General features: G+C 32.2%; 1 protein-coding gene across 2 annotated transcripts in view; it reads right to left on the reverse strand.

The window, feature by feature from the left end:
- LOC124949979 overlaps positions 1 to 17,036 on the reverse strand; it is an 86,364-nt gene that overhangs the window by 55,437 nt on the left and 13,891 nt on the right. Inside the window, exon 1 of one of the 2 annotated variants that reach the window (XM_047495964.1) lies at positions 365 to 820. The exons of the other annotated variant lie outside the window; for it this stretch is intronic. Coding sequence (XP_047351920.1) covers positions 365 to 455 — 91 coding nt within the window. The 5' untranslated portion in view covers positions 456 to 820. Of the gene's footprint in view, positions 1 to 364; positions 821 to 17,036 lie in introns of those variants that run through there. 2 annotated transcript variants of the gene reach the window in all.

Raw genomic sequence — 17,036 nt, forward strand, 5'->3', positions numbered from 1 at the left:
TAAGTCATCGACAGTTAAATATGACTTAAGATCGACAATGGTAAACGTCGACAACGTCGATCCTGCGTATTTTCATTGATCGGGCAAAATCGCAAGTAATGAATAATAAAATTTATATTATAAATGTCATCTAATGTGATTATTGATCGATAAATAGAAATAAATTATACTCGTTATAAAAAGATTGAAATTTCTTTCTCACAATAATCAATTATTAATAATTAAAAGTCGCGAAATAATTTTGCAATAAATGGACATATAAGGAGAAAAAAAAAAAAAAAAAAAAAAAGAAAAAAAACGTGAAAAGAATGATCTCAAAAATGTTTCTTTTTAAATTACAAATTACGATCTATCGATCGCCTACCTGGCATAAGTCTTTCTTGTGGAGGATATCCCAATACTCCTGTCCCAAGGATCACAGCAACGAGCAAAGTCCTCGAAAGGATAGTCTTCATGATGACAACACCTGATCCTAAGCTAGCCTAATCACAAAAAATCGCGTATACGAATAATGACACGAAAGCAGCACGTACGATATTTCCTATGATATTATAATTTTTATTTATTTTAGATATTCTTTTTTTTTTCTTTCTCTTCTCTTCTCTTTTCTTTTTTTTTTTTTCTTTTTTTTTTCTTGTTTTTTTTTTTTTCTTGTCTTTTTTTTCTCTTTTCTTTTCTTTTTCCTATTTCGTTCGCGTTCCTTTAAAAAATCACCGATTTTATTCCCGATTTAATTAAAATTATGTACGATTGTTGTGTTAATCTAAAGTACGCCTCGTGTAATACACCATGGCAGAGCTCCTGTCGCTGTCGGACTGTGCGGTTGTCTGGAGGGCCGACTGGCGCTTTCACCGGTTTTATACGGCGCGCAGGAAAGCACTTCTTCTGGAAGGGGGATTCCATAGAGGTACGAGCATCGCGAAGCCCACCATCGCGTATTATATTACAACTTCTCCATTATCTATTGTCATTGTCGCTAAGAAATTTCCAACGTTCTCCGTTCTAATCTCGTTTCTGAATTGATTCTTAAAAGAGAATTTTTGCTCTTAGAAAAAAAAAAAAAAAAAAAAAAAAAAAAAAAAAGACAGAAAAAGAAGGAAGAAAAAGCAAGCAGCAGGATTGATTTTCATTTTAAAAAAAAAAAAAAAAAAAAAAAAAAAAGAAAAAAACGCGCGCAAAAAAACATATTATCGTAAAAATGAATGAACGTTTGAAAATAATAATTCTGCATCGAATATATTATTTTCAACGAAGAACAAGCTTTATCCGCTTGGATTTCACGGAAGACATAGAAATAACTTTCTATAATGGCTTTATACAATAGAGTTTTAGTTCAATAATAATGGGACTACGTTTATCTCGAGACTTAAGGATGGGAGCCCCCCTCCCTCCCTCCCATTACCATAAAACAATAGTTCTTCCATTACTTTAAAATATCATAGGAAATGTCAAGAACGATTTATATCGATAATTTCCCAAGATACCTTGAGAGTTGTAGATGCGATTTATACGAGAGCGGTAAATTCGTCGTAACTAAAGTATAATAAAAGATCATAACGCTACGTAAAACTAACTATAATCGTTTGGTTTTATGAACAGAACACCTTTCTCCTTTCATCGATCTAACAATGAAGTTGTCATCGATCTATTATAGATCTTCCATTTTTCCCCAAATGTATTGACCATTTATTAGTCCGTCGTTAAAAGTAAAAAAATACTATCGTGTACTCTTACAAAAGAGTAGCGTTGTGTCTCACGTTGAGTATTGTAGAGATCCGCCGATAAGATATCCAACAATTTATTAGAAATATGCATGATAAAAGCAACCGACGACGGTTGAATAAAAAGAGAGAGAGAGAGAGAGAGAGAGAGAGAGAGAGAGAGAGAGAGAAAAGACAAACAGGGGGAAAAAAGGAAAAAGAAACAAAAATAAAAAAAGAGAGTACGTTACAAGGAGAACAATTTATAACGCGTTTGACGCAAGTAACTCGATAGTTCGTTTCGATCGACTTTTATCGTACTCGCCTTATCGATGGCAATATGAATCTCGATGCGTCCTGTAAAATCATTCGAGAATTACGATCAATGTTGGACAATTCAGAAAGAGAAAATAAAACGGATCGCTTTTTTTATACAGAGAGTTCTGCGACTCCGAAAACGATCGGAATGGAAAAAGAAAGAAAGAAAGATAGATAGATAGAAAGAAAGAAAAAGTAAAATAAAGAAAAAGAAAGATATTTTTTTTTACCCTCGATCAAACTTTAAAAAGTCGTGTCATTTCGTGTTTCGACTCAGCTGACATAGAATTGGCGCGTCCTGTTCAAGAAATAATTTCGCTTGACCGGAAACGTCCGGTCAAACTCAAGCTCGTGTAATCGATTGGCCAAACGTTTGAGTTTAACACTCGTTAACACTTCAAATAATTGACGTTTTTCCCCATTTATGCTTTAAACTCATGAATATCGGATGAACGAACATCCAATGGTGACGTTTCGAGGTTTGGGATAAGTCCATTCGAATCACTGTCCGCACCTCCTTCTTTAACCAAGAGAGATGAAACATTATTACGCTCGAGATCATTATCCACGCTCGTCGTTGGACATAATTCGTTCGTAATGTTTCGCAAGAGTCCTCCTCAGCGATCCTCCCGAGTCGGTTCACTCGAGAATACATTTTGCATTGCTTAACGCGTTTCTTACGGGAACTTACTATGGTTACCAGTGGTCTCTCTAACTCGTAAAAGTCGCGCTCTACTCTACGTTCCATGGGTCACTTTCGTGCTCTGGACGTGTAATAACGTCAAGAATATTTCAACGTTTTCAGGCTAAAAAGAGAGAAAGAGAGAGAGAGAGAGAGAGAGAGAGAGAATACATAAAAGAAGGAAAAAGAGAAAAATAAAAGAGATGAAGAAAGAGATAAATAGATAAAAATAAATACAGTCGAAAGATCCAATCCAGAGATTCTCTTTTTAAGAATTATCGATGATGATCGCCTTTACGAGAAAATTGAACGATCGTTCGCACCATATATTCGAACTTTTTAATTGTATCATTAATTATCAACCGGACGTAGAATAATCCACGTTTTCGCCTTCTTCGTCGTTTCGATTAAACCGGTCCGATATACTCTCTCAAGTAGTCTATCCTTTGTAAAATATTATCGAGAAGGTGGACTTGGTGTCCTTTTAAATATCAAACGAAAGATCCTTCGATCCTTCCGCGTATAAAATGTGATTCGTTTCTTCTTTTCTCTCTCTCTCTTTCTCTCTCTCTTTCACACACAAACACACACACACACACACATGCATACATACATACATATACACCCTCAAGCTATCTTAATCGCAGTTTACGGAAGGAGCTGACCTTCTAGTTGAGAATTATTAACCATACGTTAACACCCAATAATAAATCTTAGGTTCTTTCAATTACACGGATTTATCTATATATATATATATATATATAAATCAGATAGAATGGATTCGGTCTTCTTTAAGTATTAAAAATCTTACATATTTTGTAAATTAGATACGTCATTAAAATTATTCTCATCGCATTGTTCAACGATCCTTCATTGAATCAGTATCAAGAAGTAAATCGACTATACGTATATATACATATATATATTTAGTAAGACGTGTAAATTTAAACTGGTCGTGTTCGTATAGAGGACACGACAAAAGAGATGCACTGATCTTACTGATGCAATGACGATACGATCGTGTCGTATGTTAGATCAATCTTGTTCGATCTAACACACCCACAATACTACTAGTTCCATGTGGTCTCTAATCGATTAGATGGGACAGCATATTTAATAACGAGACAGATATATACTCCTCATATATTATCATTGAACGTATCATGCAACGTATAAATGGTATATGATATTTTAAGAACGATCATCGTGATTTCTATATCTAAGGGGGATCGATTTCACGGGAAAGTAACTCCATCGTTGTTTTTTATGAGATCATTCTTTATTTTTCTCCGAGCATGTAGTAAACTACAACAGATTACTACGAAATCGTGAGATCTCCTTGGTATCCATAGATACAACTTCTATCTCTCTCTCTCTCTCTCTCTCTCTCTCTCTCTCTATATATATATATATATATATATATATATATATATATATATATATATATTTATATATCTTTTTCTCTCTTTCATGCAAATGAAAAGTAAATCGAGCACGAACTTTACGATCGCAATATTTGCTTGGCCTCGAGTGAACGATGTCCACAATGATATCTTTTCATCGAGGAACATTAAGATAATCGTTTTCAACATTCATTGAAACATCTTTCGAGAAGATAAAATAAAAATATCTTTTCTATGTTTAAGATCGTAGATAGTTAATCATTAAAAAAAAAAAAAAAAAAAAAAAAAAAAAAAATAACGAAAGAAAGGAAAAAAAAGGAAAAAATGAAGAACGATAATTATAGAGTTTAATAATTATTTCGTTATTTCGTTAATTAAGTAATAATAATCGATCTGAGAAGTTTGATCTAATCTCATCTAATCTTGCGTCGCAATATCTTCGTTCTTTCTCTATCCTTTTCTTTTCTCTCTCTCTCTCCCCCCACCCCCCCTCTCTCTCTCTCTCTCTCTCTCTCTCTCTCTCTCTCTCTCTCTCTCTTTCGTTTCTTACCTTCTTTTCGTTTATAGCTTCGAGCATAAATACGAAGAGAGCAATGTTCGATGCTCGGCGCATTAATCTCAGATGGTGCAAACATCCTTAATAATAATTAGCGGTATCACGGGAAATGACGAAATCCTTGTGATCCTCGCGCTATCGTTCTTCCCATTCCTAACACTCGGTCGTTCATACAATTTTTTTTTTTTCTTCTATCTTTCCTTCTTCTTCTTTTTTTTTTTCTTTTCTTTTTTTTCTTAATTATGAACGAGCAACAGTACTTTCGCAAGAGATGCGTTCGTGTGACTGTCAAAGTGCTTGACCCTGGTCTTAATTAACGTAGAAAAAAAAAAAAAGGAAAAAATAAGAAAAAGAGAGAGAGAGAGAGAGAGAGAAAGAGAGAAAAAACAGGACAATTCTCTTACGAAGAGTTTTAACGTTATAGAAAGTTACAATTTATCTTTTAAAACATGAACGAGAATAATAAGCTCGTTATCCGTTTCATGCCCATTCCTATCGCGAGACCGATTCCTAAACGCGTTTACTACGTAAGATCATAGAAGGATCATCGTCGATCCTCGATTGTATTCTCATGCGATCAATTATGAAGGACGACGTAACCGAGTTTCCTTAATAACTTGCGTTTTATTTTACATTAATGGACATAGCTATCTCTCTCTCTCTCTCTCTCTCTCTCTATATATATATATATATATATATATATATATTGATTTTTCACTAGAACGATAACTCACGTCATATAACAATAAAATACCTAAGTCGGAAAAGAATCATTGTTCTCTTGAATAATGTATCGAACGATAACGTGGAAAGCAATCTTAACGTTGAGCAGCATCGAGGGAGATCAATTTGCCATTTCTTTCAGTGCGAAAGGTACAAATGTCTTTACGTAGATCTTTTATTACGATCGTTAAGGCCATTAGCAGTACAAGCATTTAATTCGCGTATGGTACTCGGATTCCACGCATTAAAAGGTATATCTTGCAATTGTATTGTTGTAACGATGAAGTAGCTGTAAATGCTCATTAAACGTTTCGTTACGCTATAATGAAAAAAACGACAAAAAAAAAAAAGAAAAAAGAAAAGAGAGAAAAAAAAAAAGAAAATTAAAATGTACTATCTTCAAAGAATAAACGCGAATTAACATAAAATTTTTCATTTCGTTTTGTTTCTTTTCGTATCACTGTTATCGTCGTTCGTTGTTACTCGAAAATATTCACGTAACAATTTACGTAAAAATTCTCTCGAATACAATTTCAATGCTATCGTAAAAATCATTGATCGAAACGTTATATAATATATATATATATATATATATATATATATATATATATATATATATATTCGTTAGAATTTTTCATTCGGCCAATTTTTTTCTGATTTCATTTCTTGAATCACCAAAAGAATCCATTTATTCATGAATATTGAATGAATATACGATTTCTTTAATGCGATAAGACGTACCGATCGTAAAAATAAACTTTAGTATTTCACTTGAATCCATATTGAGTAATTTCCAATCTTATCGTAATATCTTCCTTAAATAAATGAAATAGTTCAAGTTATTCGGATAACTACGATCGATAACATTTTATTAAGATATTTTCTACATCACTTTCGCAAATTCAATTCGTACGAAACGATCGCAATAGTTTCTTTGTGATGTGAAACCTTTAGTTTGCCTTTCGAAATGGTTTTGCAACTAGTGAGACCATCTACGAGGCACCTGCGGTAGTTCTTATTTCTATCGGGCCGAGATGAAGTGCGTCTCCTTAATGTCTAATGCTCTTTAATTTGCGGAAAGCGTGAAGGTGTAATTTCATGCGCCTAGCATTTCCTTAAGAGGAAGAAAGAGGAATAATAAAAGAAAATGACAAAGAAAAAGAGAATGAGAGAGAGAGAGAGAGAGAGGGAGAAAGATAAATATATGTTTAACTCTTTACTTCGTCTTTTAATATAGTTTATTCGTCGATTCGCTATAGATATCGATTATGAGCCTAGTCGCGTTTATGATCCATGTATCACGATATTACTTCTTTATGATCAAAAAGATCAAACGCAATTCATGGGATCCTATAAAGACGTGTATCTGTCCTTAATTTAAATTTCCATCATCTAATCTTATGAACATACATAGTGGATATATATTCATAAAAAAGAAAATAATAATAATAATAATAATAATAATAATAATAATAATAATAATAATAATAATAATAATAATGTGGATAAATGAGAGGAAAAAAATGAATGTAAAAAAAAAATAAAAAGAAATAGCACGCTAAATCAACGAGAATTGGAGCTCACGCGATTATTGCGAGACACGTACATAGGTACTACTAACATGTTATGTATGTACAAAGCAAAAGTATGCTTCTGATTGTTTTGCTTGTGTAACGATGTTGCGATTGCACCGATGGTAAACACGGACGGGCGATCCGTGTGAAAGTGCGAACGGTATTTACTTGTCGAATTTATCGGGCATACGTCTCTATTATAAGCCACGCCTAAATAATATTCATTCACTTTTTCTTTTACGAATTATCCATTACATTTCTAATTCTAATCTAGGATCTTTACTTTTTCTCTCTCTCTTTCTCTCTCTCTCTCTCTCTCTCTCTCTCTCTCTCTCTTTGTTTCATCATCAGTTTTTCTTTTTCTTTTTTTCTTCTTCTTCTTCTTATCTCGACGAAAAGAAAAGAAAAAACTATAAAGAAAAAGAAAAGAAAAATATCACACGATTCAAAGGGACACGCACGATTATTGTAAAGATTTCAAAAGGAAGGAGAATCACGTTTGCGTGTTATATATTTCTGAACGTAGAAGAAAAGAGAACCGTTAATTTATACGTCCGTCATGCTTGTGTGTTCACACCCACGAAAGTGCAGTGTCAAAGAACCGTGCGACACCATTCATTGCGTGTGACAATCCCGTTTCTTTGTGCGAGAAAAGAAGGAAAAGAAAAAAAAAAAAGAAAGAAAGAAAGAAAGAAAGAAAGAAAGGAAGAAAAAAATAATAGAAAAAGTGCGCGCGTGTATGTGCGTATATGCGTGCTCATATACGATGTGTGTATATATATATATATGTATATAAGAGAGAAAAAGAGAGATAAAAAAAAGATAATAAAAAGAGAATGAAAAGAAACGCCTGATAAATCATTTATCTCTATAAATCGATCATCACATCAACTTTTCTTTCTCTATCATTAATGTCGGATGTCTTATTTTGATCGATGAATAGGATTGATTACAAACTCCTTCGTTGTTTTTCGTTGATTGTGAGAGATCGTAAATATATCCATGTATATACGTACATACATACATACATAGATATATTATGTATATTCGATAAATCCTATCCGAGCATCGACCCGGAAGAACATTAAACGATAACTAACGTCTCTCGATCCCGTATAAATATATGAGATCTCTCATTAATTATTCAGGAGAGACCTTGCTACGAGATTCCTTTACGCTGACAATCAGGACCAAACAAGAACACCAACGAGCGTTTCCGGATCCTCCGTTAACGCGTTTCAAGATCAACCTCTTGTGGGTGTAGATAATAATAAATTGTCCAGTTAAAGCGTGGGTGCGGTCGAATATTTGCAATATCGTTGACAGAAGCATATAGAGTAGCCTTTCTTGTTCTCACACACACGCACACACACACACATACTTACACATAGGACACTCGTTCACTCACTCACTTGACTCAATTCAATTCGATCGTTCCATCGATAGTTTTATTTATAAATCGTACATGCTTCGTTTCGATGACAATGATGACGAGAGAGAGAGAGAAAGAGACATATAGAAAAAAAAAAAGAGAAAGAAATAATGATTACGCGTTTATGCGGTATAACATTAACGAAAGGTAAGAAGCAAATACAGTTGCATCGTGAATCGCATTACTTTTCTTTTTTCTTCTTCTTTTTTTTCTTTTTTTTTTCTTTTTTTTTTTTTGTTTTTGTTTCTTTTTCTTCTTCTTCTCTTTTTTCTTTTTTCCTTTTCCTTTCCTCCTATATAATCATATGCAATCCCTCTCCACGACAATGATTCATTAATCATGCAGGGGTTATCAAAGTCACGAATCGTTCTTGCTCTTGGCTTTATATATATATATACATATATATATATATATATATATATATATATATATATATCCTCTCCCTACTCCACTTTATCCCCGCCCCTTCCTCCTCCTTCCCCTTCTTCCTTGTGTGTCTCCTCGATCTCGTGCGAATAATATATTTCTTTTACTATTACCTTTGTCTCGAGCTTTTATATGTACCATATGTATGTACGATATTTATAGTCCTAGGATATTTACGTTATCGAATTCGAAGGGACGTGATAAGGTGAGGTAAGAGTGAAGGGGGGAGTGGGGGAAGCTGGGGGTGGGGAATGGAGAGAGGCGGAAGAAAAGTGTCTAAGTATCTAAGGAAGTTTGCGAACAAACGAATTTAATGGCACGAAATGAACGGAGACATATCCGTCATTTTTTTTCTTTTTTTTTTTTTTTTTTTTGAGGATCACTTATGACGACTCATAATTTCTCTCTCTCTCTTTCTCTTTGTATATATCTTTCTCTATCTCGATTTCATCTTTTACATTTCGAGAATATCGATCGCATATCTCGATAGTGTTTTCGCACGATGTTAATGATCGGTACACCGCCGGTACGTCGGTCGCTTATGGCTTGTAAATTACACTTGTAATCGAGCGATTGAGAAATATTCGAGCTTTGGCAGATAAAATAAATCTTGTTGATTCCAAAAAGAAAAAAAAAAAAGAAAAAAGCGCATACACGCGCACACATACACACACACACACACAGAACTTTCGATCTTTTATATTTATTTGTCGCTTATCATAAAGAAGGGATATAATACACGTTGGTATTCGATGTTCGTAATGTTAACACGTTGAATAACGTGGAGGTTGTCGTTTCATTAATTGAATGTAAAGTGATTGACTACTAATTTATTCGAAGCGCGAAGTGACTTGAAATTTATTTAACATATTATAATCCAATAATTATTTTAATTTGCATCAATAATATTGACGGACTTTCGTGAATTTTTTTCTTCTGTTTTTTTTTTTTTTTTATTTTTTCCTTTTTTCCCCCTTTTTGTTTTCTTTCGCTGAAGGTCACATGAAAGTCACGGTATTATTGAATACGTCTCAATGTAAGTAATCGTATTATGATAAAAGAAAAGAAATATATATATATATATATATTTCTATTTAAAAAGAATGAATTAGATTTTAAAATTTACCCTTCTATTCGACATGCAAAAAAAAAAAAAGAAAAAATTACAATTTACACCGTACGTATAATGAAGCTTATAATTAACTATAAAATTGTAAATAATATAATTATAATTGTTCTTTCCTTGAATGAAATATTACAATTAATAAGAGCTATCATGATGATTGATCAATGAGTAAAGTAAAAGTAAGCTGGTATAACATTTTAATCGTAGAATCTAATCGAACTATCAAGGATTATTAAAAATATATTTCTTAATAAAAGTAAAATCTCGATTGCAAAAAAAAAAGTATCGAGTTGAATAAATTGATTTGCGAAAAATCAGTTCAGGATTAAACATGGTAAACTATACACGCTTTCTCACGTTCGATAGAACGAATTGATGTTTCGCATCGATTAATTATATTCCTATTCCCTTTTTTTTCCTCTTTTTCTGTTTCTTTCTTTCTTTCTTTTCTTTTTTTTTTTTTTTTTTTTTTTTTTTTTATTTTTTTTTTAATTTTTTTTTTTTTTGTTAATCGCTATACCATCGGCGATTGTTATACCATAACTCGCGGCATTGCGCGATGCGCTGCTTGTTATTAATGATCGTGTCAAGGAAGCGACACGATTTCACGGTTGTTTCTATCACGAGTCATGCACGTTTGCCTTGGACGATTCATAAACTCGATTAGACTCGACGTTTCTTCAAGTACTATCATTCGATATCACTTTTTTCGTGTTAACTATCGTACGAGTCATTGAAAATTAATTAAATAATATAACATTTACTCAAAGCACTGAGAAACAATTCGTTCTTATGTTATCGTCATCGTGATAATGATATAAAGCGGACTCGTTGCAAAATCTAATTCAATTGCTTCTTAATAATAAAATTTCATCAAACATAAATGATACGAGGATATATCGAAAGCTAATAATTCAATTGCACATGATCTGTCTCCCTATTAAAAAAAAAAAAAAAAAAAAAAAAAAAAAAAAGATAATACGATGGGAGGATAACTTTAAATCTCACCCGCCATTTATATGTTAGACACATGGAAACGTTCTTTGACCCGTGCTACTTTTTTTCCCTTTTTTTCTTTTTTTTTTTTTTATGATAAATAGATCCAATCGTATGGGCGGTGTTACTAAAGTTTCCTCGTGCTACGATTGGAAGGTAAAATGATACAAACGAAATGCTTGCACGAAACGATCGTATCGCTTAACAAATACAACGATATATTCCCCGATCGAAAAATAATAGTGCAATAATATCGGGACTGTTAAACGACGCATGGTTCGCGGTCGAATATCGCGTAACAGGTAAAACGTACATGACGTATGTATCGCAGGTGGACTGTATATTTTTGTATAGAAGAAGAAAGAGAAATGAGGGAAGAGAAAATAAAAATATAAATAAAAAAAGAAAAAAAGAAAATAAAGTAAAGAAAAAAAGAGAAAATATAAAGAAGGAAAAGAAAAGAACAAGAAAAAAAAAAAAAAAAAGAACATGAATAATATCAGCTCGATTAAATGACGATTGCTTTTGACTTCAATCGATTAGAGTGGTAGAGTGGTATCGTACAAAACTAGTAACCAACATCTCTCGATAATCTTACCTTTCAGGAAAGCCCATTACGTTTTCAGTGTACCGACTTCAGTTGCCGCTAACCAATCGCAATTATCCCTTTTGTAGGTGCAACAATAAACAGCTTACGCGTTAACTATACATAGTAAATGCCCGAGGTGTGGGCGGATAACGACCCACAAGCCTCAACCGATCAACTGATGAACGATTAAACAGCATTCCACGTCGTCCGCTTGCCTATCTCCTTTCTTCAGATCGAATTCTGACGATAGCAAAATACATCATATCATGCTCCAAACCTATCTATGTATCTATTTATCTATCTATCTATCTATCTATCTATCTATCTATCTATTTATTTATTTATTTATTTATTCTCTATTCTATTTATCTATTCGAGTAAACTATCTCTATAAAGTTTTTTCGTACTATCTATAAATGATTATTTTTAAAAGAACATTTAATTAATAATAAATAAATGAATTGATTTAATTCAATTTAACGAAAATCATAAAATGTATTTAATTGAATCTAGTAATTGTATTATTCGAAGAAAGGACAAATGAAAAAAAATGTAAATTTATTGTCTTTAACGTTATAAATGAAACATCATAAATAGATCATTTCTTTCGAGTTCACATTAAAGAAAGTATTATATTAATTGATACTTCGTATTCTACGATTTCGTTCGTTTGTATCGCATTTTATTTTCGAAATCGAAATAAATTTCTTACGTTGATAGAGACCAATCGAAATTATTTTTCATATACAATATTTAACAGTTTAAATAATTAATTAATTAATTAAACGTAAGGTCAATTTCATAACAAATTTAATATCGTCGAAAGTAACGTTCATATTTTCAATGAAACCATTGAAACTTCCCATAGAAACATTGAAATCTATTGTGAATTATGTTATGTCGAAGGGAAGTTTAAATGGAGTCGAATTATGTAATTATTAGAATTTAACGCGAAGAAAGGTAAAATAATAGAAAGGGGTAAGTACGAAGTTGTTTTCAGCTAATGATCATTGCCGGCGCCATGAATTTCGCCTTCTATCGTAACTCCTGCTGCCAATTAATACCGATTACCGTTCGAAAAGTCACGTTGCTTTACTCGTTAGCTCTCTCTCTCTCTCTCTCTCTCTCTCTCTCTCTCTCTCTCTCTCTCTCTCTCTCTGTCTCTCTTATCGGAATAGACAGATCGACGTTTTTCTAAGATAATAATGCGTGTTAGAGATTTCGAAATGGTTTTAACATAACACGCTTTTAACGTATATAACAATGTCCTCTGTCTGAGGTGTCCAACTCTGATAACGAACTATAACTTAAAATGGTAAACTCTCTGATGGAAAATCAATGATCGTAAGCGCAAAATGGAGGACACACGGCGTTACGGTACGTGTTCATGCTAACGATCCGAAGAGCCGTCGACACCTCAGCCGGTTACTCTACTGATAGAATTAAATTGATAAAAATTGTTTAGATCTTATTAGATTTCGCTTACATCTACACTTCGCTTATTGGCACACGTTGAGCACATGCATTATAACACGATAGTAAAACCAATGGACTTTTACTATTCGAGTGTCCACACGGATTGATCTGTGATCGATATACCAACATCGGCGTTACTCTCTATCCGCAACCAAAAGACCCGACATTCCGCGTGTTCGATCTACCGTGATCCGATCATTAACTTCGCCTATTAATCCCTAAGAGTTTTAGAATGGAGATTCCTATTTTGTTTCTTCCCGATAGGGGAAGAATAAGAAGCTTTAAGATTGTATATAACAATTGTTAATGATTATTTCGAGGGATAATCTTTTCATGAGAATTTTTACGAAATTATAGATATAATACGTACGAATTTTTTTTCTTTTGTAAAAATTGACTTCTTTTGCTTTTTTTTTTTTTTTTTTTCTCCGTCTTTTCGCCGTACATTTCGTCGTTATCGTTTGTCTGTCAATAGAGATCAATCGAAATCGTGATTATTGACCGATTGAAAATTTTGAAGAACGTTAACGTTACGACAACTGTTTGAGTATATCGAGTTACGGAGAGTTATACAATTTGCGGCTTATTAGGTGACTAGCGATATGCGAATAAAACCTTTTACTAGGCGATAACGTCGAGTCGAATTCTAACTAGCAAGTGATTTAACCTATATTATATATCTCGGAGTCCATTAGATAGCCTTTCTGTGTATAGTTAGATTCAGAATAAAAATCATTTTTATTTGATAAAAATGATCGTTCATAGAAGGTCGAAGTTGGTAACAATTAATTAAGGAAATAAATCTTAATGCGTTTTCTCTGTCGGTTTCCGTTATCGACGTTAAATGACAGCAGAATGCAAAAGATCAAACGAGAACGGATTAATCGCCTTTTCCACAACGTTTGATCGAAATTCATCTCGATGAAAGATATTAAAAGATCCGAGATAACCTAGAGAGAAAGATTTTTTTTCCCTTTCTTTCTTTCATTTTTTCTTCTGTCTTTAGTTTTTTTTTTTTTGTTTTTGTTTTTCTAAAACTTGTCGTATTCCTTGTAACCTGTTTTTCGTTTCTTTACTTTTCTTTTTTTTCTTCCTTTTTTCTGTTTTTTTTTCTCTGGTTTTTTTTTTTTTTTTTTTTTTTTTTTTTCCAATTTCTTTTCAAGCAGAACAACACTGTCACTTATTTATATTATCGTACGAGCGATTCGAAATGACACGTGAATAAAACGTGGGTGTTGTACGGCCATATGTGTAAACTAATTCACGCATTATTATATTCTAGTTATCGTAACTCGCTTGACACACGTTACTAAGATCAAAACGGTTTCGGTTTATTGCCATGATTTATTTCAATGCCGTTAGATGTACATATGTACATACATACATACATATGTACGTATGAGAGACATTGTATTTATATAATGCGTCCTTATAAAAATGTTCTATATATTCGATAAAAGATACAATATGATTAGAAAGTCATATATGTTATATATTATTGTGTGTGTGTGTGTGTGTGTGTGTGTGTGTGTGTGTGTACGGTAAGTACACACATATATACGTATGTGTTGGTCGATCGCCATTCTTGTCGTACCAACTTCTTAACCTAAAAAAAATTGTTAGGTTAAGAAGGAAAAAAAAAACAGATGAAGAATAAGAACAAAAAGAAAACAGAAAATCAGAGCGTCGATTATATTATTGCTAAAAAATTTTTCTAAAGGACAAAAATTCTCTCGCTTATTAAGAGATAAAATATTTGATGACAATTGAAAGGACATTATTCGTATATTTTTACGTACGTATATCATCAATCGATATGACGAAATTTCATTTTCATTGAGTAAAACAATGAGAAAATAAAATAATATCGAGTTATTTTAACATTGCAATTAATTGATCTAAATTAAATGAAAAGAATCTTCTGTAACAATGCGTTCGAAATTTTTTATCATCGTCCTAGATCTCATTGATTAATCGAAATAATACGGGATTTATCGTCACGAGAACGAAAGTAAAACCTATTTCGAATGAACTGTTAGAATTGATCGATTGGTATGCCCCTAACGTTTTATCTATTACGTTCTAAAATGTTTCTTTTCTTTCTTTATGATAAAAAAAAAAAAAATGCGTAAATAACATTACGAAGCAACACTTAGATACACGAGATCATGGGAAAATTTAACGAAGGAATAAAAAAAAAAAAAAGAAAAAAGAAAATTAAAGAGTAAAGAAAAATAACAATTAAGAAAACGTATTCATTGATTCGACGTTACTCGCGCCATTCGCGAGTAATAAATTAATTAATAAATTTAATACGATAAGTAATATCTCGATTGTTTCGATTCTCATCAAGTGTAAGTTTATCACTCGTACGAGATGAGGAGAGAAACAGGAGTACAGATCAATTTTAAAAATGTAAAAATATCTTAAGAAAAAAATTAACCGAAATGTTAAACCTATCTACCTCTTTCTCTCTCTCTCTCTCTTTCCCTTTTGTAACAAAACAAAATGCAAGTCATTAGTACGATAATATAATATACTCACCGTCACCGTTCACTTAACCTAACCTTCGAGGATATTCTTAAAAGAAAAAAGAAAAAAAAATTCTTTTTATGATCACTTTACAACACACATATCACACCAATTTTATAATAACTGCATAAACAAGTTGTACGAAAAGATGAAAAAAAAGAACACAAAAACAAAACGAAAAAAAAAAAAGGAAATAAAAAAGAGAAGTAATTGAATATTCTTAACCTATACGGTAAACTCTTTGAAGCACATAATAAGAATTAAATCATCGAAGCGTAGATAACACTTTACGAATAACTTTGTAAAAACTGTATACATTGTATAGTAATTGTAACGCCAATACATTGATCTTCTAAGAAACGTGTAAATTATTCATACATGTAAAAACGAAAAATATGATGTAATTAAGAAGCATCCCGCATATTCGATATAATTAACCTGTCAACGATTCGTTCCAAATAGATTCGTATGGAATTAAGAATTGGAAAAATATTACTAAGAGACACGCGATAGAACGAAATTGCGTCGTTAACTTTTCTATCATGGACGCAATACTTCGAGGTGAAGCGAAATGAAGTAACGATATATTACGAAAAAAAAACAAAAAAAAACAAAAAAAAAGACCAATTTTCATTATCCAAACGATTTCTAACGTGATACTCCACATGATTCGAAAACTTATACTAATGACCGATCGGAACAACGAAATTGTAAAAAAAAAAAAATTACAACAACGACTAACGCTGCTTTTCACTCACTTAAACAAAACGTTAGAAATAGCTGCTTTCTGATTGGCTGTCGATTTACCGTTGATGATACTACGTTAGTACGTAACAACTAATTAAGCATTTTCATAAATTATATTAAATTTGATAGATGACAAATTGAACCCATCGAAAATGTTTAACGTGAAATGAAAATTGATACATACCGTTCGTTATAAATAATAAGAACGATTAATAAATGTTATATCATGTACGACGTATTATCGATGTTTCAATCTCTCTTATGACTAACGATGTTTCTTCGTCTTCTTCACGAAATAAAAAAAAAGAAAAAAAAAAATATGTAAGTACTAATCTTTTAACATACATAAGATTACAGTTAATCTTCTAACGTGATTGGACGCGACATTGATTGACTGCAACGTGATTGGCCACTAATTTTTTTCATAGTGTAGTATAAAACTAACCCTCTGCAAATTATTACGGTATATCGAATCAGAATTACGAAATCAATTAATCAGTGATGATATTAATAAAATAAGAACGTGATCGTGATAATAATGAATGAATTAATGGTTAATATTATATCGTAGAAAATTAATTCGATGAAAATTATTATGCGTTATTCGATCGAACAAAATATTCGTGATACTTCGTAGTATCGATTGAACGTGCGAAAATACTTTTTTTTTCGATTCTCGTTTGATCAATGCAATCTCGTTGTGATCGAGTAAAAATAAAAAAAAGAAAAAAGGAAAAAAAAATCTTTTATCGAATG

The sequence above is a fragment of the Vespa velutina genome, chromosome 6 (genome assembly GCF_912470025.1).
Source record: "Vespa velutina chromosome 6, iVesVel2.1, whole genome shotgun sequence".
NCBI lineage: Eukaryota > Metazoa > Arthropoda > Insecta > Hymenoptera > Vespidae > Vespa > Vespa velutina.